Source organism: Scyliorhinus canicula, chromosome 5 (genome assembly GCF_902713615.1).
Source record: "Scyliorhinus canicula chromosome 5, sScyCan1.1, whole genome shotgun sequence".
Classification (NCBI taxonomy): domain Eukaryota; kingdom Metazoa; phylum Chordata; class Chondrichthyes; order Carcharhiniformes; family Scyliorhinidae; genus Scyliorhinus; species Scyliorhinus canicula.
Window position 1 is genome coordinate 146419182 of NC_052150.1, and position 24070 is coordinate 146443251.

At 45.1% G+C, this 24070-nt stretch overlaps 1 protein-coding gene across 3 annotated transcripts in view; it reads left to right on the top strand.

The window, feature by feature from the left end:
- The window catches only part of tpk1 (thiamin pyrophosphokinase 1), a 417730-nt gene that overhangs the window by 61212 nt on the left and 332448 nt on the right, over positions 1-24070 (top strand). For all 3 annotated transcript variants that reach the window (XM_038797789.1, XM_038797787.1, XM_038797788.1), the window contains one exon: positions 1599-1683. In XM_038797789.1, the coding sequence (XP_038653717.1) occupies positions 1632-1683 (52 nt within the window). In that variant the 5' untranslated portion in view covers positions 1599-1631. The remainder of the gene's footprint in view (positions 1-1598; positions 1684-24070) is intronic.

Here is a 24070-nt window from a genome sequence, read left to right on the forward strand (position 1 = left end):
CGCATGCACGGTTGCCGTCTTCCCCTCCGCTGCCCCACAAGACGTGGTGGCTTGATCTTGCGGGGCGGTGGAGGGGAAAGAGTGCGTCTCCTGGAGACGCCGGCCTGACGATCAGTGGGCATCGATCGCGGGCCAGTCCCCTCCCGAGCACGGCTGTGGTGCTCAGACCCCTCTCCGCCCCCTATAGGCCCCAAACTAACCTTTCGCGCGATGTTCATGCCGGCAGCGACCATGTGTGGTTGCCGCCAGCGTGAACCCGTCGGGGTCGTCAGGCCGCTCGGCCCATCTGGGCCGGAAAATCGCCGGTCGCCGGGAAAAATGGCGAGCGCCGATTCTCCGAGCGGGGGTGGGAGAATCGCGGTGGGTGTCAGAGCGGCCCTCCCACGATTCTCCCACCTGGCGTGGGGAGCGGAGAATCGCGCCCTATGTCTCTGGTTCAGACTCTTAGCCATTGTTGAGGGCAGACCAGGTATCTGTAGCAGTCGCTGAAAGGATTGATGCAAGCACTTTGATTGCTTTCCTTGGAAGAGGTACCCAGTTACAATATGATAAATTAAGCAGTTTTGAAGAAGCTGGAAACCTCTTAACCCCGGTGGAGTGTGTGCGAAGGCAGTCATGTGTTACTTTATGGTTCTGAAAAATACATTCCTGGAAGACTGTGTTTACAAGTTGGCTTTGTTTTGCTTTGAGAATAAGGACCAACTATTTGTGAAAAGAAGACAGCAGCGTTTTTGCAGTCCAGAGCCAGAAGTGAATATAAACTGCTTCTAAGTTTCTCCAGATGCTGGAATTGAGGATCTGTGGGTGTTCCTTGGGTCCGCCTGAAAAGCAGTGGAAGAGTCATTGATTGCTTCGCAGATCAGCGCTGAGAGACCAATGCATAACCCAGACACTATTGCAAGGGCTCCACCATCTTTCCATTGTGTTGTGTGTGTATTGTTTATTGAAAGAAGCCCGGTTAATGTCTGTTTAACTCTGTGTAACAGCAGTGAAGGTAAATAGTTCACCATTTGGTGGGTGAATAAAACGTTTAAACTAATACTGCGATCTGTGGAGCAGTGGAGCTAATCAAACTGTGTACTCTTCCCATCCTGATCGCATCAGTGAACAAAATCTTCTCATAAATTCCAGCAATACCAGTCCCAAAATTGCCTATCACTTTAACAGATGTTGGTAAGGCAACCAAATCGAATCATAGTGTAGTACAGCACAAAAAGACCATTTGGCCCATCGAGTCTGCATTATTCTTCCTGAGAATTTAATTTGGTCCATTCCCTGCTCTATCTACACATCATTCCAAATTTTTTAGCGATATCACCAATGGGAAGAATTTCAACAGAAGTGGAAGCATCGCTATCCCAACGTACAAATTCAAACCCACCTGCTTCAGAATCAACCCAAATATCATAACTGAATTGGTATTGAATATAAAAAGCAAATTACATTATAGTTGAGTAATTGATGCTCTAATGGCATCATAAATACCAACTAATGTATGGCCATGTTTGATCAAAAGCGTTTAGTCACCATTTTGACAAAAGTTGAGAATGGTTAAAATTTAATGTGGTTGTTACTACTGTATTGTGTTTCTGTTGCAGAGTCACAAAGGCAGAACCTCAAAGCCTGCATCAATGGCTGCCACAGATGATATGCTTATTCCTCTGGAGTGTTTGCTTCCTACAGGTACTTTTATTTTTCCTCTCAAACAGCACGCCAGTATGTTGGACTATTTGTCACTTATGCGATGTTTGTACTTGGTATAGCAGGTACATCTTTGATTGATTTGATTTATTGTCATATGTACTGAAGTACAGTGAAAAATACTTTTCTGGGGCCAAAGGAACGTACACAGTACGTACACGTACATAGTAGACAAAAGAATAATCAACAGAGAATGTTGACAAATGGTACATCGACAAACAGTGATTGGTTACAGTGAGGAACAAGGGGCCAAACAAAGCAAATACATGAGCAAGAGCAGCATAGGGCATTGTGAATAGTGTTCTTACAAGGAACAGATCAGTCCAAGGGGGAGTCGTTGAGTCTTGTCGCTGTGGGAGAAGCTGTTCCCATTTCTGGATGTGCGGGTCTTCAGACTTCAGTACCTTCTGCCTGATGGAAGGGTCTGGAAGAAGGGAATGCCTGGGTGGGAGGGGTCTCTGATAATGCTGTCTGCCTTCCTGAGGCAGTGGGAGGATATACAGAATCAATGTGGGGGTGCAAAGCTTGTGTGATGCGTTGGGCTGAGTTCACCACACTCTGCAGTTTCTTGCTATCTTGGACCGAGCAGTTGCCATAACCAGGCTGTGATGCAGTCAGATAAGATGGTCTCTATCGCACATCTGTAGAAGTTTGAGAGAGTCGATGCCGACGTGCCAAATTTCTTTAGCTTCCGTAGGAAGTAGAGACATTGTTGGGCTTTCTTCACTGGTGCATCAACATGAGTGAACCAGGACAGACTGTTGGTGATGGTGACCCCCAGGGACTTAAAGCTATCAACCATCTTCACTTTGGAGCCATTGATGCAAACACGAGTGCGTGTCGTGCTACGCTTCCTGAAGTCAATGATCAGTTCCTTGGTCTTTCCAACATTTAGAGAGAGGTTGGTTTCGGTACACCATGCAACCAAGTGATTTATCTCCCTGCTGTAGTCTGATTCGTCGTTGTTTGAGATACGGCCCACTATAGTCGTATCATCAGCAAACGTATAGATTGAGTTTGAGTTAAATCTTGCCACACAGTCACAATGGGCTTTCAAGACACAATGGGTTTTACCCAGTGAGGTAAGAATGTGGACACTTTGCCAATTAAATCTAAGTACCGATGCTCACACTATAGCAAATATTATGAAATCTGAACTATTTCAAAACATGGATAGCACGTTTATCGAGTTGGTCACACCGCAGATAAAGAGTACTGAGGAAGATAGGAAATGGGTGACCATCAGACAGAGGAATAGTAGGAAGGCAGTGCAGGAATCCCCTGCAGCCATCTACCTCCAAAACAGATATACCGTTTTGGATACTGTTGAGGGAGATGGCTTTCTAGGGGAAGGCAGCAGTAGCCAGGTTCATGGCACCATGGCTGGCTCTGCTGCCCAGGAGGGCAGGTAAAAGAGTGATAGTGCTATAGTGATAGGGGATTCGATTGTAAGGGGAGTAGACATGTGTTTCTGCAGATGCAAACGAGACCCCAGGAAGGTATCTTGCCTCCCAGGTGCAAGGGGCCTGGATTTCTCAGAGCGGCTGCAGGACGTTCTAAAGGGGGAGGGTGAACAGCCAGCTGTCGTGGTGCATATAGGCACCAACAATATAGGTAAAAAACAGGATGTGGTCTTACATGCTGAATTTAGGGAGTTAGGACTAAGAAGTAGGAGCTCGAAGGTAGTAATCTCAGGATTGCTACCAGTGCCACATGCTAGTCAGAATAGGAATGACAGGATAGACAGGATGAATGCGTGGCTTGAGAGATGGTGCAGGAGGGAGGGATTCAGATTTTTGGGACATTAGAAATGGTTCTGGGGGAGATAGGACCTTACAAATCGGGTGGTCTACACCTGGGCAGGACTGGAACCAGTGTCCTGGGGGGTTGTTTGCCAGCACTGTTGGGGAGGATTTAAACTAATGTGGCAGGGGGATGGGAACCAATGCAAGAAGTTGGAGGGTAATAAAGAGAGGATAGAAACAAGAGTCAGTAAGGACAAAAGTGAAAGGCAGAGAAACAGATTGAACTGCATTTATTTCAATGCAAGAGGCCGAACGGGCAAGGCAGATGAACTCAGGGCATGGATAGGTATATGGGACTGGGATATTATAGCTATTACCGAAACATGGTTAAAGGAGGGGCTGAACTGGCAACTCACTGTTCCGGAGTATAGATGCGACAGGAAAGATTAAACAGGAGGTAAGAGAGGGGGAGTTGCATTTTTGACTATCATGACAGTGCAGAGAGAGGATATATCCGAAGGGCAGCACGGTAACGTATCTGGATAGTACTGTGGCTGCACAGCGCCAGGGTCCCAGGTTCGATTCCCTGCTGGGTCACTGTCTGTGCGGAGTCTGCAAATTCTCCCTGTTCTGCGTGGGTTTCCTCTGAGTGCTCCGGTTTCCACCCACAATTCTAGGAGTTTGGATGGAGAGAAATTTGTCGAGTGTATTCAGGAAGAATTCCTCATTGATCTCCTCTTGGGGAATAAGGAAGGGCAGGTGACGGAAGTGTTAGTGAGGGATCACTTTGGGACCAGTGACCATAACTCCATTAGTTTTAAGATAGCTATGGAGAATGATAGTTCAGGCCCAAAAGTTAAAATTCTAAATTGGGGGAAGGCCAATTTTGAGGGTATTAGGTGGGAACTTTCAAAAGTTGATTGGGGAAGCCTATTTGCAGTCAAGGGGACAGCTGGTAAGTGGGAGTCTTTCAAAAAGGTGTTAATGAGGGTTCAGGGAGAGCACATTCCTCTTAGAGTGAAGGGTAAGGCTGGTAGAAGGAGGGAACTCTGGATGACTTGGGATATTGAGGCCATGGGCAAAAGGAAGAAGGAGGTATATGACATGCATAGGCAGCTGGGATCGAATGGAGCCCTTGAAGAGTATAGGGCTTGTCGAAGTAGAGTTGAGAGAGAAATCAGGAGGGCAAAAAGGGGACAAGAGATTGTCCTGGCAGATAAAGCAAAGGAAAATCCAAAGAGTTTTTACAGATACATAAAGGGTAAAAGGGTGAATAGGGAGAGGGTAGGACTCTTAAAGATAAACAAGGTCATCTGTGTGCAGATCCACAAGAGGTCGGAGAGGTCCTGAATGAATATTTCTCGTCAGTATTTACTGTTGAGAAAGGCACGCATGTTAGAGAAATTGGGAAAATAAAAAGTGATGTTTTGAGGAGTGTACATATTACAGAGAAGGAGGTGCTGGAGGTATCAAAACGCATCAAGATAGATAAATCCCCAGGACCTGATGAAATGTATCCCAGAATTTTGTGGGAGGCTAGGGAGGAAATTGCCGGCCTCCTAGTTGAGATATTTGAATCATCGACAGCGACAGGAGAGGTGGCTGCAGATTGGAGGGTAGCAAATGTTGTGTCCTTCTTTAAGAAGGGCTGTAGGGATAAGCCTGGGAACTATAGACCGGTTATCCTTATTTCTGTTGTGGGTAAATTGTTGGAAGGTTTTCTGAGGGCCAGGATATACAGGCAAGGGCTAATTAGGGAAAGTCAGCATGGCTTTGTAAGGTGAAATTCATGTCTCATGAATTTGATTGAGGTTTTTGAAGGGGTAACCAGGAAGGTAGATGAGGGCAGTGCAGTCGTCATTGACTACATGGACTTTAGCAAGGCTTTTGACAAGGTACCGCATGTAGGTTCTTGCAAAAGTTTTAATCTCATGGAATCCAGGGTGAGGTAGCAAATTGGATACAAAATTGGCTTGGCGATCAAAGCCAAAGGGTGGTTGTGGAGGGTTGTTTTTCAAACTGGAGGCCTGTGACCAGCGGTGTGCCTCAGGCATCGGTGCTGGGTCACTGTTATTTGTTATATATATATTAATGATTTGGATGAGAATGTCGGAGGCATGGTTAGTAAATTTGAAGATGACACCAAGATAGTGGATAGTGAAGAAGGTTATATAAGATTGACCAATTGGGCCAGTGGGCCAATGAATGGCAGACGGAGTTTAATTTGGATAAAAGTGAGGTGATGCATTTTGGTAAATCAAATCAGGGCAGGACCTACTCAGTTAATGGTAGGGAGTTGGGGAGAGTGACAGAACAAAGAGATCTGGGGTACAGGTTCATAGCTCCTTGAAGGTGGAGTCGCAGATGGACAGGGTGGTAAAGAAGGCGTTCAGCATGCTAGGTTTTATTGGTCAGAATATTGAATACAGGAGTTGGGATGTCTTGTTGAAGTTGTGCAAGACATTGGGAAGACCACACATGGACTATTGTGTTCAGTTCTGGTCACCTTATTATAGGAAGGATATTGTTAAACTAGAAAAAGTGCAGAAGAGATTTACAAGGATGATACCAGGACTTGATGGTCTGAGTTATAAGGAGAGGTTGGATAGGCTGGATAGGCTGGATCTTTTTTCCCTGGAGCTTAGGAGGCTTAGGAGTGAACTTATAGAGGTCTATAAAATAATGTGGAGCATAGATAAGGTAGATAGTCAACATCTTGGAACTAGAGGGCATAGGTTGAAGGGGAGAGATACAAAAGAGACCAGAGGTCGAGGCGGGTACAATTTTTACCTTTAAAAAAACAGACAGTTACATGGGCAGGGTGGATTTGGAGAGATATGGGCCAAATGCAGGCAAGTGTGACTAGCTTAGTGATAGAAACTGGGCGGCATGGACAAGCTGGGCCGAAGGGCCTGTTTCCATGCTGTAAACGTCTATGACTCTATGTGTCCTTTAGTTTTCTGGGAATTTAAAGCAAACTATTATGAATGGTTGCCAATAGAGAAAATGCTGGAAAATCTCAGTAAGTCTGGCAGAGTCTGTTTGAGTCCAGATGACCCTTTGTCAATGAATCAGCAGATGAAAGGGTCATCTGCACTCAAAACATTAGGGGCGCGATTCTCTGACACCCCACGCCGGGTGGGAGAATCGCGGGAGTGCCGGCCGAATCACGCCACGCTGCCCTGGCACCCCCATGCGATTCTCCGCCCCCCCCGCCCCCCCCAAAAATGGCGTGTCGCGTTTTGCGACAGGCCGCTTGGAGAATCGCCGCTCGCCGTTTTTAACGGCGACCGCTGATTCTCCGGCCCGGATGGGTCAAGTGGCCTGCCGAACCCGACCGGTTCACGCTGGCGCCTACCACACCTGGTCGCTGCCGGCGTGAACATCGTGCGACCACTGCACGTGGGGCCTGTGGGGGTCGGAGGGAGGATCGAGCACCACGGGCGTGCTCAGGAGGTGTCTGGCCCGGGATCGGCCGGGCCGGCGTCTCTAAAAGACGCACTCTTTTCCCTCTTGATAAAAAGATCAAGCCGCCATGTCTTGCGGGGCAGCAGAGGGAAAGACGGCAACCGCGCATGCACGGGTGATGTCACTTAGGCGCCGCCGGCCGGGTCATTCTTGGCGCACCGCTTTGACGCAAGCGTCAAGGCCCGGCGCGCAAAATTCACACGTCGCCGCTCCTAGCCCTCCGGTGCGGGGGGAGAATAGGGGGCGAGGGCCTTTGGGAGAATTTGGGAGGGGCTGGTTTAGCTCACTCGGCTAAATCGCTGGCTTTTAAAGCAGACCAAGCAAGCCAGCAGCACGGTTCCATTCCCGTCCCAGCCTCCCCGGACAGGCGCCGGAATGTGGCGACTAGCGGCTTTTCACAGTAACTTCATTGAAGCCTGCTTGTGACAATAAGCGATTTCCATTTCATTTCATTTCAATTTCGTCCTAGGTCTTTTCTCTCCCTACAGGTGCTGTCAGACCTGCTGAGATTTTCCAGCATTTTCTCTTTTGGTTTCAGATTCCAGCATCCGCAGTAATTATGAACGGTTGTTCATAAAAACTAAGTAGTCATCAGTGGTGGAGCTTATGTCTCAAATATATTTCAATATATTTACCATTCATTTGCCTCATTATAGGAGGATGTGGATGCTTTGGAGATGGTACAGAGGAGATTTACCAGGATGCTGCCTGGACTGGAAGGCATGTCTTGTGAAGAAAGGTTGAGGAAGCGAGGGCTTTTCTCACTGGAGCGAAGAAGGCAGAGAGGTGACTTGATAGAGGTGTACAAGGTGATGAGAGGCATGGATAGAGTGGATTGCCAGCGACTTTTCCCCAGGGTGGAAATGGCTGTCACAAGGGGACATAATTTTAAGGTGATTGGAGGAAGGTGTAGGGGAGATGTCAGAGGTAGGTTCTTTACACAGAGAGTGGTGGGTGTGTGGAATGCACTGCCAGCAGAGGTGGTGGAGTCAGAGTCATTAGGGACATTTAAGTGACTCTTAGACAGGCACATGGACAGCAGTAAATTGAAGGGGTGTAGGTTAGGTTGATCTTAGATTAGGATAAATGGTCGGCACAACATCGAGGGCTGAAGGGCCTGTACTGTGCTGTACTGTTCTTTGTTCTATTTTCTATTATCGAGCATAACAGTTCCATCCTGTTTTACTCTGTTAAGTAATTTGGGCATTCTGCATTCTCCCTCTCTGTGCCCGAACAGGTGCCGGAGTGTGGCGACCAGGGGCATTTCACAGTAACTTAATTGAAATGCCAACTTGTGACAATAAAGATTATTATTATTATTATACTCTCCTTTCTTCCGTTGATTCATTTTTCTGGATAGGCCTCTCACAGCATGTGGCTATAACATACAGTGCATAAGATCCAGCATTGAAAGTGAGAGCACTTCTGTTGATCCTTCAGTTTCTGAATTTATCTAATCATAACAAATACTCCAGAATTGATTTGTGAAGAGCAGCTTCACGTCGATTTTAGCTTTGCGCAACACTGAAAGATCGGAGAGAATATTTATAACGGTTAAATCGGAACTTAGCTTAATTTCTCATTTCTGCTTTAAACATTCTTAATTGGCCAGCCTGTGGTGTGTCTGACCAATACACCTGAATTTGGGCACAATGAATTGGTGAAATGCAATGATTATGATCTCGATGAAATATTTGGAGAAATGTGTCATAGATGTATGAGGCAATATCCTTATTGAGTGTTGGAAAAATGTATAATGACTGAGATTTATTCATTTTGATCAAAGGCAAGCAATTTGTTCCTAGGTATAAATCCAATATGAAACTATGTCACACAGAGTATTGGAATGTGGAATTGTCTGCCGCATGGAGGAGCTGCGGTACAAGTATAGTTATATTTAAGGGGAAGCGAGCTAAGTATTTGAGGGAGCAAGGAATGGAAGGGGATGCTAGAGGACTAGATGAAGTAGGATGAGAGGGCACTCATATAAATTGGATTAAGTGGATTAAATTGGCCAGTTGGATTATGTGTCTTGTTTCTGTGCTGTACATGCAACGTAATTTAGCTTTTTCAGTGCTTTTGCCACTGAAGGAATTGACTATCTGGAAATGAAGAACATTTTGCTCATGGCTTATCTTCGATCAAAAGCTTGGTATGTGAGAAATTGTGATGGCACGTACTAGTGTCATATTATGCCAGGAGAGCGCCCATTACTCTTGGGGTGAAAACATTAAAAAAAATGTAATTTATCTTGCAACATTAATTTTGACAAGATGTAGATGTCATTAAGTCCTTTATGAATGTCTTTACACCCTGTACCTTTGAAGTAGCATTTTAATTGGATTTATTTTGTGCGGGTATGACTGGTATGCCAACTATTGTGCTAAGAATTGTGGAAATTGTTTGAATGTTTTCTGGAAATACAATAACTGGATGCAATAGATTGTTTCCTGCTTCCATTCACATCTTAATGTGTCAGATAGTGAAAGATATAATGCAGCATTTTCATTCTTTATATTCCAGCAATGCGTGCACCTTTTTGTTTGAGACTATCAATTTTTAAAATAAAAAAAATAGATTTTGAGTTCCCAATTTTTTTTTTCCCAATTAAGGGGCAACTTATCATGGACAAGGCACCTACCCTACACATCTTTGGGTTGTGAGGGTGAGGCACAAGCAGACACAGGGAGATTGTGCAAACTCCAGACGGGACAGTGACCCGGAGCTGGGATCGAACCTGGGCCCTCGGTGCCGTGAGGCAGCAGTGCTAACCACTGCTTCACCGCGCCGCCAAATCAATTTATATGAGGACCAGAATTTCTAATTTTAGGGAGAGAATTTAATACTTATTATGTATGATCTAATGTAATGAAGACAGCTTGAAATACTTTATATTCAAAATTAACTGATATTACTGATGTAAAAAATGTCCCAATTTTGCATTGAACTTGGTCATTAAGGGTGAGCACTGTTTTTTGAAATCATTCTCCCTAGATTCTTGTTTGAATTCCAAATGTTGATCTTAAAAATTATTGGTGAATTTCAGAATGTTTCAGGTATTATTGGTGTAACACCCAATTTCACTTATCGACCATGTGTACGTACATCTTTGGATCAGTGGATGGCATTCTCCCCAAATACATGCGCAAAAAATTAAGGAAAAGAGGTAATATAAGAAGATAAGAACAAGGAGCAAGAATAGGCCATCCGGCCCCTCAAGCCTGCTCCGCCATTCAATGAGATCATGGCTGATCTTTTGTGGTTTTAGCTCCTCTTTCCCGCCCGAACACCATCACCCTTTATTCCTTTATTCTTCAAAAAAAAATCTATCTTTACCTTGAAAACATTTAATGAAGAAGCCTCAACTGCTTCACTAGGCAGAGAATTCCATAAATTCCCAACCCTTTGGGTGAAGAAGTTTCTCCTAAACTCAGTCCTAAATCTACTTCCCCTTATTTTGAGGCTATGCCCCCTAGTTCTGCTTTCACCCGCCAGTGAAAACAACCTCCCTGCTTCTATCCTATTTATCCCCTTCATAATTTTATATATTTTTAAAACATCCCCCCGCATCCTTCTAAATTCCAACGAGCAGTCCCAATCTACTCAACCTCCTCAACTCTGGGATTAACCTAGTGAATCTCCTCTGCACACCCTCCAGTGCCAGTACATCCTTTTTCAGGTAAGGAAACCAAAGCTGAACACAACACTCTAGGTGTGGCCTCACTAACACCTTATACAATTGCAGCATAATCTCCCTAGTCTTAAACTCCATCCCTCTAGCAATGAAGGACAAAACTCCATTCGCCTTCTTAATTACGTTACACCCGAAAACCAACTTTTTGCGACTCATGCACCAGGACACCCAGGTCCCTCTGCACAGCAACATGATTTAATATTTTTTCATTTAAATAATAATCCCTTTTGCTATTATTCCAAACAAAATGGATAACCTCAATATAAATGATTCTAAAGGTTGCACAGATGCAGGGAGACCTGAGCTTGAATTTTGTGCACATTGTGCACATTGTGCTCAGGTGATCGGGCCCAGAAGCAGCTGCGATTTCCGCTTCTGACCGCCATCACAACTGACCCGTGTTTTCACACTGGCTGAACAATGAAGGGTCAGTCACAGGCTCAGAGCAGCCAACAGCTTGCCAGGCGTTTGGTCCAACAAGCAGATGCAGCCTCCTGAAGGCTGACAGGAGTTGATGAGGGGTCCAGGAAAGAAGCCAAAATTTGGCAGTAGTTATGGCCTCTGTGCCCACTGGACACCTCACGCGAGAGGGCAGTGCTGGTGGGTACAATGCCATCCCCCCGTCCGCTTATTTGTCGAGCACATGTACACTTTAGTGAAGGAGGTGAGTGCCAGGTGGGACATCCTGATGCCGCAGGATGGCAAGTGGAGGCAAACAAAAAAGGCCTGGGCAAAGTTGGCAGCCGAGGTCAGAGGTATGCCACACATGAATACAGTACCGAGAAAGGTTCTGTTATCCTTTACTCTTGGCAAGGTTCAGAACCAAGTTGGCATGGTCCAGTTTGGAGAAGTCTGGCAGGGTGGCAGCCTTTATGTTCAGGTGTTTGGGAAGCATAGTAAACAAAGCACATATACCTCTGCGTGTTTAGATAGGGTGATGAGAGCAGGCGCCTTGTGCCCATCTAACGGCCAGGTGTGCAAAGGTGATAGGAACATCAACATGATTTACAAAGGCAAAGGGATGGTATTCTGTTGCAGGTGGAGGGTGAAGTAATGAATGGACCTTTGTACTGATAAGAGAAACCATAATGCAGCTGAGTGCACAAGAACTGATGCTGGGGTAGCCAACCTGCTCACCCTGAGCAAATGTAAGTTGGATGCTCTTGAGCTCAAGTGTGAGCATGTACCAAGGTCAACAGGTCTCGGAGAGGCTGGTGACTCGAAGGAAGGTCCGATGGACACGGGCAGCGACTGCAAACAACGTGGGGTTGTCTCGCCTCACGTGAGTATGTCTAAACAAGAGTCCACAGTTAATCACAAAACCACCATAATGCAGTTGATATCATTCTTACTTACCTCCCTAGCATGGACATTGACTGATAATACTGAGATAAGCCTGCTGAGCCAGCTGGGTCTCCCAGAATCCAACACTGATACTGAGGATGCACAGTTAACAGATTCACCTGCATCACTCCGTTCCTTGTAACCAGGCACCAGCGCAGATACAAGCGCATCGATGGGCTTTAGCTTGTCAGCTCATTCCACTCCGGACAAGGGCAGCAATCCTCTGCATCTCTGACAGTGACCATGGCATCACCTGAGTCTGCAACAACTGAGGAGTGTCCAGCCACGTTGCTGGGTGCACCCTCCCAGGCCAAGCCTGCTCAGGCACATGATGGCAGAATCCGAAATCTGTCTCCAATGCCTCTGCCAGTGAAGATGGTGCAGGATGGTGGTAGTGGGGCATGGGGATGGGAGTCATGGGGGTACACCAAGATGTAGCATGCGCCAGAGTAAGTTTAAGGCACTGTGACCACAGGATGGGGTTTTCACAGATATTTGTCTATTTCATCAGTGTAACATTTTGTTTTTGTGCAACTGTGGAAACTATTTTATGTTTTTTTTTTCCATGCTTGCATCTCTGAAGCTACATTTTGCTTCAGTGCCCTGAGTGTCCTTCATGTTTTCCATAGGTGCAGGCCTCTTCAGTGATAGATAGATGGCAGGGGCTGCACATTTTATTACAGAGGTTGTGAGGTGACTTGGGGGGTCATAGTATTGTATTTTTAGAAATGTGTTTGAAGTAGGCGGTGCCCTTCCACTGAGATAGAAGCCAAACTTTGGCAACCGAGCTGAAGGATCATTGGATCAAGGCCTCCCTGCTATCCTTGCCTCTCTGAGTTCATCACGTGTGAATGGAGCCGGGAGGATAAAGAAAGCTGGGAATGGGCGAGACTGAGAGGCAGCCAGGAGGTTAAAGGAGCACGAGAAAGGGTGAAACTGAGAGCAGATTCAGGAGGATAAAGGAGGGCAAGAAACAGCAAGACTAAGAGTGGAGCCAAGAGGATAAAGGAGCGCGAGAAAGAGCGAGGCTAAGAACAGAGTGTTAGCATGGGAGTTTTGAGCTCCTGAGGTTATGTCAAGATTCAAAAGTGATAAGGAACAAGTGGAACAACTCATTGGGTGAGTATGGTCGGGTATTGAACAAAGAACAATACAGCACAGGAACAGATCCTTCGGCCCTCTAAGCCTGCGCCGACCATGCTACCTGCCTAAACTAAAACCGTCTGCACTTACTGAGTCTGTGTCCTTCCATTCCCACCCTTTTCACATATTTGTCTAGATGTCCCTTAAATGCCGCTATCGCACCTGCTCCCACTACCTCCCCAGGCAGCACGTTCTATATATTTACCACCCTCTGTGTAAAAAAAAAAAAAACTTGCCTCGCATATCTGTTCTAAACTTTTCCCCAGGCACTTTAAACCTATGTCCCCTAGTACTCGACTCTCCTACCCTAGGAAAGAGCATCTGACTATCCACTCTGTCCATGCCACTCATAATCTTGTAGACCTCTATCAGGTCGCCTCTCAACCTCCATCGTTCCACTGAGAACAGACCAAGTATATTTAACTTCTCCTCATAGCTAATGCCCTCCATACCAGGCAAGATCCTAGTAAACTGCTTCTGTACCCTCTCCAAAGGATACTTGCTTATAGTTGCCGTCTATAGTCGTTGAAGTGCAGCAGGCGGTGAAGAAGGCAAATGACTTTCATAGTGAAAGGATTTGAGTACAGGAGCAGGGATGTCTTGCTACAATTACACAGGGCCTTGGCGACCTGATATATTTTGTGCAGTATTGGTCTCCTTATTTGAGCAAAGATATTCTTGCTATGGAGGGAGTGCAGGGAAGGTTTATCAGACTGTTTCCTGGAATGGCAGGACTGATGTATGAGTAGAGGTTGAGGTTAGGCTTATATTCGCTTTAGTTTAGAAGAATGAGGGGGAAATCTCAAAGACACCTCCAAAATTCTAACAGGAGTAAACAGGGTAGATGCAGAAAGGATGTTCCTGATGACAGGGAGTCCAGAACCAGGGGTCACACTCTAAGGACATGGGGTAAACTATTTAGGACTGCGTTGAGGAGAAATTCCTTCACCCAGAGAGTGGTGTGCCTGTGGAGCTCGCTACCACAGAGAGCAGTTGAAGCCAAATCATTATATGTATTCAAGAAGGAGTAAAATATAGCTCTTGGAGCTAAAGGGATCAAAAGATATGAGGGGAAAGCAGGAACAGGTTACTGCCTTGGATGATCAGCCAATATCATTTCTATCAGCCCCTATTTCTATGTTTCTATGTCTTCACGTCCTGACCCTGTGCCCAGGCTCCTTATCAGATCCATCTGCAGAGTTTTCCTCTGAGTTATGTGGAGCTACCTCAATGTTTGTACCCCTTAGTGACTGCTGAAAGAATAACGCTGACATGATCCTGGAATTGCAAATCATATTATTTCACAGTGTGTGTGAACTTATTCGAAAGCTCCTTTTTATGGGGATACTTCCATCAACCAAAAACACAATAGGGTCATTGCATCAAACTTTTAAGACCAGTTTTATTCTATATCTTACACTGGCACTTAACCAGTAATAGGTGGAGTTTAAACAATGATTTTTCTCTGGTATGAATATAGAAGTTAGCGACTTAAAATATTTTGTCCCTTTTCTATGTGTTTCTTTTAAATAATAGAACACCTTAAAAATGTAAGAAGTTAAATTTCCGGTTGTCAAACGACTAATGGAAAGCACATCAGTACACACCTCATGTGTTCTCTGATTAAATGTCATATGCTACCTAGTGCATAAATAGTCTTGTCTCGATACTCTGAATTGATTCCTGTGAAATTGTAATGATAAATCTGTCAAAGTGCTGGTAACAGTGCCTAACCTCGTCCTGGTTTTAGTGCATTATGTGCGGTTAAATGCCAACAGAATTGCTTCAGTCAAGTGTGACTAGTATATTTTTCTGTGAAAGTTTGTATGAATAAAGTATGCCTGGACTATGGAAATTAGTATTGAATAGTAAACGTTTGTGACATTTGCATTTGAATAATTTCCTGGAAAGCGTGATGTTCCGGGAGCAACGGTACTTTTCACTATAAGGGAGATAGAACCATAAAAAACATTAGAAAGCTTATTAAACATTATCACATTTTATTACCAGTTAAAAGCTTTTTATAGAGATACAATATTTGTTTACAACCTTAAAATGTTTATTAATCGTATTATGTTAGGTAAATCAGCTTTATAATTCGTGGATTTGTGCATAACAAACTAACATAGCAAATAATGTATTGGGAGGTGGTGTTTAAGACTTGTAGAAATACAATGAGTTAAAACTGTTTAAATGCATCAGAATGTTGGAATGGAATTAAATTCTAACTGGGATTACATTACCTGAGCACAGTAGTTATTTGCTTTTAGTTGTTAGTTTTCATTACAGAATCCCATTTTGGGGTATAAAAGTAGGCTGTCTGCACTTTTGCAACGTGGCGGAGAATTTTTGGGAGGTGGCTAATTAAATATTTTAATTTAATGTTGTGTAGTGTAGATTTGATTCTTTTGCACATATATTGAATTATATCCACCTTGGAAATGACCGAGAAGCCCATGTAGCAATGTTCCTCAAAAGGAAAGACACTCTACAGAGAAATCAGCATATTTAGAAAGGAAGTGTTGGTGGGTGGCGATTTCATCTGATGAAATTTCACACAGGAGACCTTTCAAGGAGTGTTGGCAAATTAGCAAGCTCATCATTTTGGCAATTGCAATGAGGAACTGATAACTGCAATCGGGGCGTGATATTAATAGAGTATCACAGGGAGTGTTCTTGGAGAGATTGCCAACATATTAGATAAGGTGATGTAAGACAATGCATATCAGAACAAGAAACAGCAAGTATATACCTGATGAAAGGGCATTGATGAACAAAGTTTGATCTAATTATTGATCATGATTAGAATCTCATTTGGATTAGTACTGGCGTTTTTGGATGCGTTGTCTTCAAAGCAACAGCACACAACAGAGACGGCTCAAAGAAGAATGGTCAAGATGTTTATAGGTCTTGGGAAACCTTAGCTCAGAGGAGAAACTTAAAAGTGTTGAGCTTATTTTCGTTTGTGAAAAGATTAAAGCTAATGCAAATATTTCATGTCTTCAAAATACTTGGAGGCATCGTTAGTCATTTATGCTATTTTGGAGTGTGAGGGTGAAAGTTAGCAAGTGTTAACGCTTCCAATTTATTTTCTATTTCCTCACGACTGGGTACAATTCTGCTGTTGCTGTCAAAATAAAATGTTGTTGAGGAGGTGGAAGTAGTTAAGGATGTAGTTTCTGCAACAACTCTTTTGATGTATGAACCTGATGATCTTGAAAGGCCTCCTCTGAGGCATCCCTATGATATGAAACACAGAAAAGCTTATTTAGCTTTTATTACACACAAGCACACATGAAAGATTTCCACTATGAAGTAACAGTATTGGGGGGTGGAGGGTGGGGGGAGGTGGGGGGGGGGTGGGGGGGGGGGTGGGGGGGGGGGTGGGGGGAGATGGGGGGGGGGGTGGGGGGAGGTGGGGGGGAGGTGGTGGGGGGAGGTGGGGTGGGGGGGGGTGGGGTGGGGGGGGGGTGGGAGGAGAGAGGAGGAATAGGTAGTATGCAGAGAAGAGTGGTTTTGAGCGGAAGTGGTTGGGTTATTCTGGGAAAGGGAGGGAGGATTTGCCAGCTAATGGTGACTAGAGGTAGGGCCTAGTCCCACTCGCAGGGTGGGGCCAGAGGGCATGTTCATGGCTGATAGGAGGGGGGAGTGAGAGACCCCCAGTCCGAATGGTAACATGGAACATGCGGGAGTTGGGTGGACCAGTGAAGTGGGCAAGAGTTTTCTCACATTTGAAGAGCTTGAAGGCCGATGTGGTGCTGTTGCAGGAGATCCACTTGAGGGTGCAGGACCAGGTTAGGCTTCGGAAGAGTTGGGTGAGTCAGCTGTTCCACTCGGGCTTTGATAGCAGGGCATGGGGATGGGTAGCGGTACTGATGGGTAAGATTGGGCACTGATTGGGTTTCAGATGGAGAAGGTGGTGTGGCAGATCAGGGAGGAAAGTATGTTATAGTAACGGGTGCTTTGGAGGGCAGATTGGTGGTGTTGGTTAGCGTGTATGCCCTGAATTGTCATGATGTGGGGTTCATGAAGAGGATGTTGGCTGCCAAACCAAGTCTGGACATGCATCAATTAATTTTAGGCGGGTATTTAAATATAGCATTGTATCTGAAGATGGATCTGTCTAAGCTGTGCTCGTTGAGCCCTTCGGGGTGGGGACGGGGGACGTGAAGATGTTGGCAGCGTTTGTGAGGGCGGTGGGGAGGGGTGGACCCATGGTGATTCTTGCATCCACGAGGTAGAGGCTTTTTTTTTTTCGCCAGCGTAAATGCGTACTCAAGGATTGACTTCTTTGTTATGGGGAGGTCATTTTTGTTAGGGATGAGGAATGCGGAATACTTGGTGATTGTCATTTTGGTTCATGCTCTGCATTTGATGAATGTGGTCCTTGAGAAGGGGCCTCCACAGAGGCTGGCATGGAGGTTGGATGTGAGGCTGCTTGCAGATCCGAGTTTTTGTGTGTGGATGGAAAAGGTGATTGATGATTATTGTGGGGTTTAATAAGAACGGGGAGGTCTTGCTTTCGGTGGTTTGGGAGATGGTGGTAAGGGGCGAGATCATCTCATATAAGGTACAGGTGGATAGGGAGGCAAGAGAGGAGCGGCAGCGGCTGGTGGATGATATCTTGGAAGTTGATGGGAAGTATGCAGAAGATCCCATTCTGGAGCTTTTGGTCAGTAGAAAATAACTGCAGGTATGGTTTGACCTTTAGTCTACAGGGAAAGCTGTACGTTAGAGCCCTTGGCCATTGCACTAAGGTGCACAGATAAGTGGAGGAGGGATTGTGAGGTAGGTGGGGTGGAGCATAAGGTGTCCCTGTAAGTCGACGACCTTTTGTTGTATATTTCTGACCAGGGTCTAACTGGGGGGTATATAATGGGTACTGAATTTGGGAAAGAGTGAGTGGTTTTTGGTTTCTTCTCCGGGGGCGGGAGCTGGCGTGATTGTTGGATTGTTGTTATGGGTGGTGACGACTGACATCAGGTACTTGAGGGGTGCAAGTGGCTTGTGTTTGAGCCGGCGAGGCTGGATGTTAGGTTTCGGGGGTTGGGAGGAGTGTGTCGGGGGGGGGGGGGGAGGTTTGCAAATTTAGAGGAGTTGGCGGAGAAGTTTGGAATTCCATGGGGGGAGGCTTTTAGGTAAATGCAGCTGATGGACTTTACAAAAAGGTTGCCCTGACGTTTCCGGTGACACCGCCCTCCTCTTTGTTGGGGGGTTTTTGGAGGGGTTGTTGGGGAGTCATCTCACGGATGTTGGAGGAGGATATACTGTCGCTGGAGGGGGGCATGACCAAGTGGGAGGAGGAGCTGGAGGCGGTACTGGAGGAGGGTTGTGGTCTGAGGTGTTGCGGATGGTGAATACCTCAGCCTCGTGTGCGAGGCTGGGCTTAAGACATTTAAAGGTGCTGCACAGGGCGCTCCTGGTGAGGCTGAGGATGAGCCGGCTGTTTGAGGGGATGGAGGACACTTGCGAGCGTTGTGGGAGAGGTCCGGCCAATCATGTGCATATATTCTGGTCCTGCCTGAAGTTGGAGAAATTTTGGAGGTGGTTTTTCAGCACCATGTTGGCGATCCTGCATGTGGGTTTGGAGCCCAGTGCCTTGGGGGCCATATTTGGGGTGTCGTACTTGTTGGGGCTGCAGACAGGGGTGGGGGCAGATGTTTTAGCCTTAGCCTTGCTGATTGCTCACAGGCGGGTCCTGTTGGGGTGGACATCACCTTCTCTGCCCTGAGCCTCAGCGTGACTTAGGGACTTGATGGATTTCCTGTATTTGGAAAAGAACAAAGAAGAGTACAGCACAGGAACAGGCCCTTCGGCCCTCCAAGCCTCTGCCGACCATGCTGCCCGTCTAAACTAAAATCTTCTACACTTCCTGGGTCCATATCCTCTATTCCCATCTTATTCATGTATTTGTCAAGATGCCCCTTAAATGTCACTATCGTCCCTGCTTCCACCACCACCTCCGGCAGTGAGTTCCAGGCACCCAGTACCCTCTGTGTAACAAAAACTTGCTGTGGACATCTCCTCTAAACCTAGCCCATCGCACCTTAAACCTCTGCCCCCTAGTAACTGACCCCTCTACTCTGGGGAAAGAGCCTCTGACTATCCACTCTGTCTATGCCCCTCATAATTCTGTAGACCTCTATCAGGTCGCCCCTCAACCTCCGTCGTTCCAGTGAGAATCAACTGAGTTTATCCAACCGCTCCTCAGAGCTAATGCCCTCCATACCAGGCAACATCCTGGTAAATCTCTTCTGCACCCTCTCTAAAGTCTCCACATCCTTCTGGTAGTGTGGCGCATCTGGTAGAATTGAACACTATATTCCCAAGTGTGGCCTAACTCAGGTTCTATACAGCTGCAACATGACTTGCCAATTCTTGTACTCAATTCCCCGGCCAATGAAGGCAAGCATGGCATATGCCTTCTTGACTACCTTCTCCACCTGTGTTGCCCTGTTCACTGACCTGTGGACCTAGACCTCTCTGACTGTCAATACTCTTGAGGGTTCTACCATTCCATTGCTACTCTCTGCCTTCTATGACCTAGCCAATTCTGTATCCATCTTGCCAGCTCACCCCTGATCCAGTGTGACTTCACCTTTTGTACCAGTCTGCCATGAGGGACCTTGTCAAAGGTCTTACTGAAGTCCATATAGACAACATCCACTGCCCTACCTGCATCAATCATCTTTGTGACCTCCTCGAAAAACTTTATCAAGTTAGTGAGACACGACCTCCCCTTCACAAAACCATGCTGCCTCTCGCTAATACGTCCATTTGCTTCCAAATGGGAGTAGATCCTGTCTCGAAGAATTCTCTCCAGTAATTTCCCTACCACTGACGTAAGGCCTGTAGTTCCCTGCATTATCCTTGCTACCCTTCTTAAACAAAGGATCAACGTTGGCTATTCTCCAGTCCTCCGGGACATCACCTGAAGACGGTGAGGATCCAAAGATTTCTGTCATGGCCTCAGCAATTTCCTCTCTAGCCTCCTTCAGTATTCTGGGGTAGATCCCATCAGGCCCTGGGGACTTATCTATCTTGATATTTTTCAAGAATCCCAACACCTCGTCTTTTTGGATCTCAATGTGACCCAAGTTGTCTACAAACACTTCTCCAGACTCAACATCCACCAATTCCTTCTCTTTGGTGAATACTGATGCAAAGTATTCATTTAGTACCTCACCCATTTCCTCTGGCTCCACACATAGATTCCCTTGCCTATCCTTCAGTGGGCAAACCCTTTCCCTAGCTACCCTCTTGCTTTTATGTACGTGTAAAAAGCCTTGGGATTTTTCTTAACCCTATTTGCCGTGACCCCTTTTAGCCCTCCTGTCTCCTTGCTTAAGTTCCTTCCTACTTTCCTTATATTCCACACAGGCTTCGTCTGTTCCCAGCCTTCTAGCCCTGACAAATGCCACCTTTTTCTTTTTGACGAGGCCGACGATAGAATGGTTAAGTTTGTTTTGACGGGGTCGATGGAGGGGTTTATCAAGCAATGGGGTCTGTTTATTCTGCACTTTAAAGAGTTGGTTCGTGTCAGCTGCTGAGGGGAGGGGGCTGGGTCGGGATGGGGGTTGGTTTTCCTTGAGTTATTGGAGTGTTGTTTGGTGGAGCGAGGTGGAGAGGGGGAGGTTTCCGTTTTTCTTGATGTTTTGCATTGTTTTATTTTATGCATAAAATGTTAAAAATTGAATAAAAATATTTTTAAAAAAGGATGTAAGTAATGTTACTCATCCAGGCCACTGTGTAATATATACACCTTTTGTCCACAGTATACGATACAGCATTTTTTGACTGGGAGAAGTAAATAGGTTCACGCTCATTTATTTTCCAATATCTAGTACTTTCTGTTCTTTCAAACTATTATCCCATCTTTAATCTCACTTTCTTCTCCAAAGTCCTTGAATGTGTTGTCAGTTCCCGAATCCTGCCCATCTTTTCTGAAGTTCTTTGATTGAATTCCTCAGATCAGGTTTCTGCTCCTGCCATTGTAAACAAATGGCTCTTCTCAATGTCACAAATGACATTCTATCTGGCTGTGGCAGAGAAAAGCTACTCCTCCTCGTCCTTCTCAACCAGTCTGCAGTCTTCCACATGGTTGACCACACCGATGCCTTTCCATTTTTGTCCAGTTGGATGGAAATGTCCAATTCTATTCTTATCCAGCCAAGAATTGAGGGAGACATATAGTACTAAAAGAAGAAATAATAAGGTATTACACGGGAGGAGACTGAGGAAATACAATAAAATATCCTTCAGTTTTACAGTTCATGTCGATAAATGCAAGAGTTGTGGTAAGTAAGGTTGCTGAGCTGCAAGTGCGAGGGTGGAGAGTGGTTAGCAATATGACTTCACAGCGTCAGGGACCCAGGTTCGATTCCTGGCTTAGGTCACTCTCTTTGCGGAGTCTGCAGGTTCGCCCCGTGTCTGCGTGAGTTTCCTCCGGGTGCTCCAGTTTCCTCCCACAAGTCCTGAAAGACGTGCTTGTTAAGTGAATTGATGATTCTGAATTCTCCTTCAGTGTACATGAACAGGTGTTGAAGTGTGGTGACCCGGGGATTTTCACAGTAATGACATTGCAGTGTAATGCAAGCCCATTTATGACACTAAGAAAGATTATTATTAATGATAGCCACATGGGAACATCATGTTGTGAACAACAATAAAAGACTTGGTTCAAAAAAAGTACAGAACTGAGTACTAAATATTCCTTTTAACAAGATGTTCAATAAAGATAGGGAAGGAAAGAAAGGAGTAGTGGTCGCAGTATTGCTAAAGGAAAATATTGTAGTGCTGGAGAGAAGCATTTCATGGAGGGATCAAACCAGAATTCATTTGGTTCGAATTTTAAAATTGAGGTGCCGTTCAATATTGGGTATATTTCATAGATCACCAACTGATGAGAATGATACAGAAGAACAAATTTGTTGGAAAATTATGGAGAGATGCAAGAACTATAGAGTAGTGATAATGGTGAGACTTCAAATGTCCTAAAATAGGCTGGGAAAGGAATAGTGTAAAGACCGAGGGGATAACATTTTTGAGATGTATTCAGAAGAATTTTCTGTTATTTTAAAAAATCAAGAAAAGCAGTTGTCCTAGTACTGACCCTTGGAGCACACCGTGGCATACCTTAATCCAGTCTGTCTGAAAAATGATTGTTTGCCGCTGCTCTCTCTTTCATGTCAATTGGCCAACTTCATATCCATGCTGCCACTGCCGCATGGATATATTAAGAGCATATGGTATATTATATATCACATTTGCCTAACTTGTTTGATATTTCTGATGAGGTAACAGAGTGGGTTGATGAGGATAATGTAATTGATGCGGTGTGTATGGGTGCCCAAAAGGTGATTCATGAAGTTCCACATAATGGGCTTGTGTGCAAAGCTGGTGCCCATGGAATAAATCTTCTTCACTGTAGAAGACAAAAATAGCATCCCAGAAATCCTTGCAAATCAAGGGATGAAAGGGAGGGATAAACTGAAAACCATTTCAGTCACCAAGGAAAGGGCACTGAGAAATGTATTAGAACTAAAGCCTGACAAGTCCCCAGGACCTGATGGACCTCACCCTATGATCTTAAAGGAAGTGAATGCAGAGATAGTAGACACGTAGACACATTGATTGTGATTTTCCAAAATTTGCTAGATTTTGGATAGGTCCCATAAGATTGGAAAACAGAAAATTATTCATGAAAGGGAGACGGAAGGCAGTAAACTATAGGCCGGTTTATCTAACATCTGTCATGGGGCAATTGCTAGAATCTATTACTAAGGAGGCTTTAGCCGAGCACTTAGAAAATCTTAATGGAATCAGAAAAAGCTAACATGTTTTGTGCAAGGGAAATCGTGTTTGACTAATTTATTAATATTCAGTAAGAAATTAACAAGCATTGTGGATAAGGAGGAACCTGTAGATGTGGTGTACTTTTATTTCAAAAAGGCATTTGACAAGGTGCCACGTCAAAGGTTACTACACAAAATATGAGCTTATGGTGGAGGGAGTAACATTCTAGCCTGGAGAGAGGATTGTTTAGCTAAAAGTTACAAGCTGTAACTATTGGAATGCCATAGGGATCAGTGCTGTGGCCTCAACTATTTGCAATCTATAACATTGACTTGGATGAAGGGTCTGAATGTGTGGCTGCTAAATTGCTCATGACACAAAAAAGATAAGAGTAACTTGTGAAGAGGACATGTGGAGTTTGCAAAGGGATATAGAAACATTGAGCAAGAATTTGGCAGATGCAGTATAATGTGGGAAAATATGAATTTGCCCGCTTTGACAGAAAGAATAGAAAAGTTGTATATTATTTGAATTGAGAGAGATTGTAGAACTGGACAAAGGGACCTGGGTGCCCTGGGACATGAATCACAAAAAGTTAATATTCAGGCACAGCAAGTGATTAGAGGAAGGCAAATGGAATATTGCTGTTTACTTCAATGTGAAGAAGATATGAAAGTAGTCCAAGTTTGCTATAGCTGTACTAGATGTTGGTGAGACCTGTGAATACTGTGTACAGTTTTGGTCTCCTTGCTTAAGGAAGTATATAATTGCATTAGAAGCAGTTCAGAAAAGCTTCATGCGACTGATTCCTAGGGTGAAAGGGTTATCTTGTGAGGAAAGGTTAGAATCATAGAATCTCTACAGTGCAGAAGGAGGTCATTCAGCCCAGCGAGTCTGCACCAACCCTCTGAAAAACCAATCTATCTAGGCCAATTCCCCCACTCTTTCTCCGTAACCTCACCTAACCTGTGCATGCCTGGACTGTGGGAGGAAACAGAGCAACCACAGACACGAGGAAGAAGTGCAAACTCCACACAGGCAGTTATCCAAGGTTGGAATTGAACCCGGGTCCCTGGCTCTGTTGGGCAGCATGTCACTGTGCTGCCCCAAACGGTGGACAGATTCGGCCTGCAACCTTTGGAGTTTAGAAAAATGGGAGGTAACCCCGAAAGGACTTGAC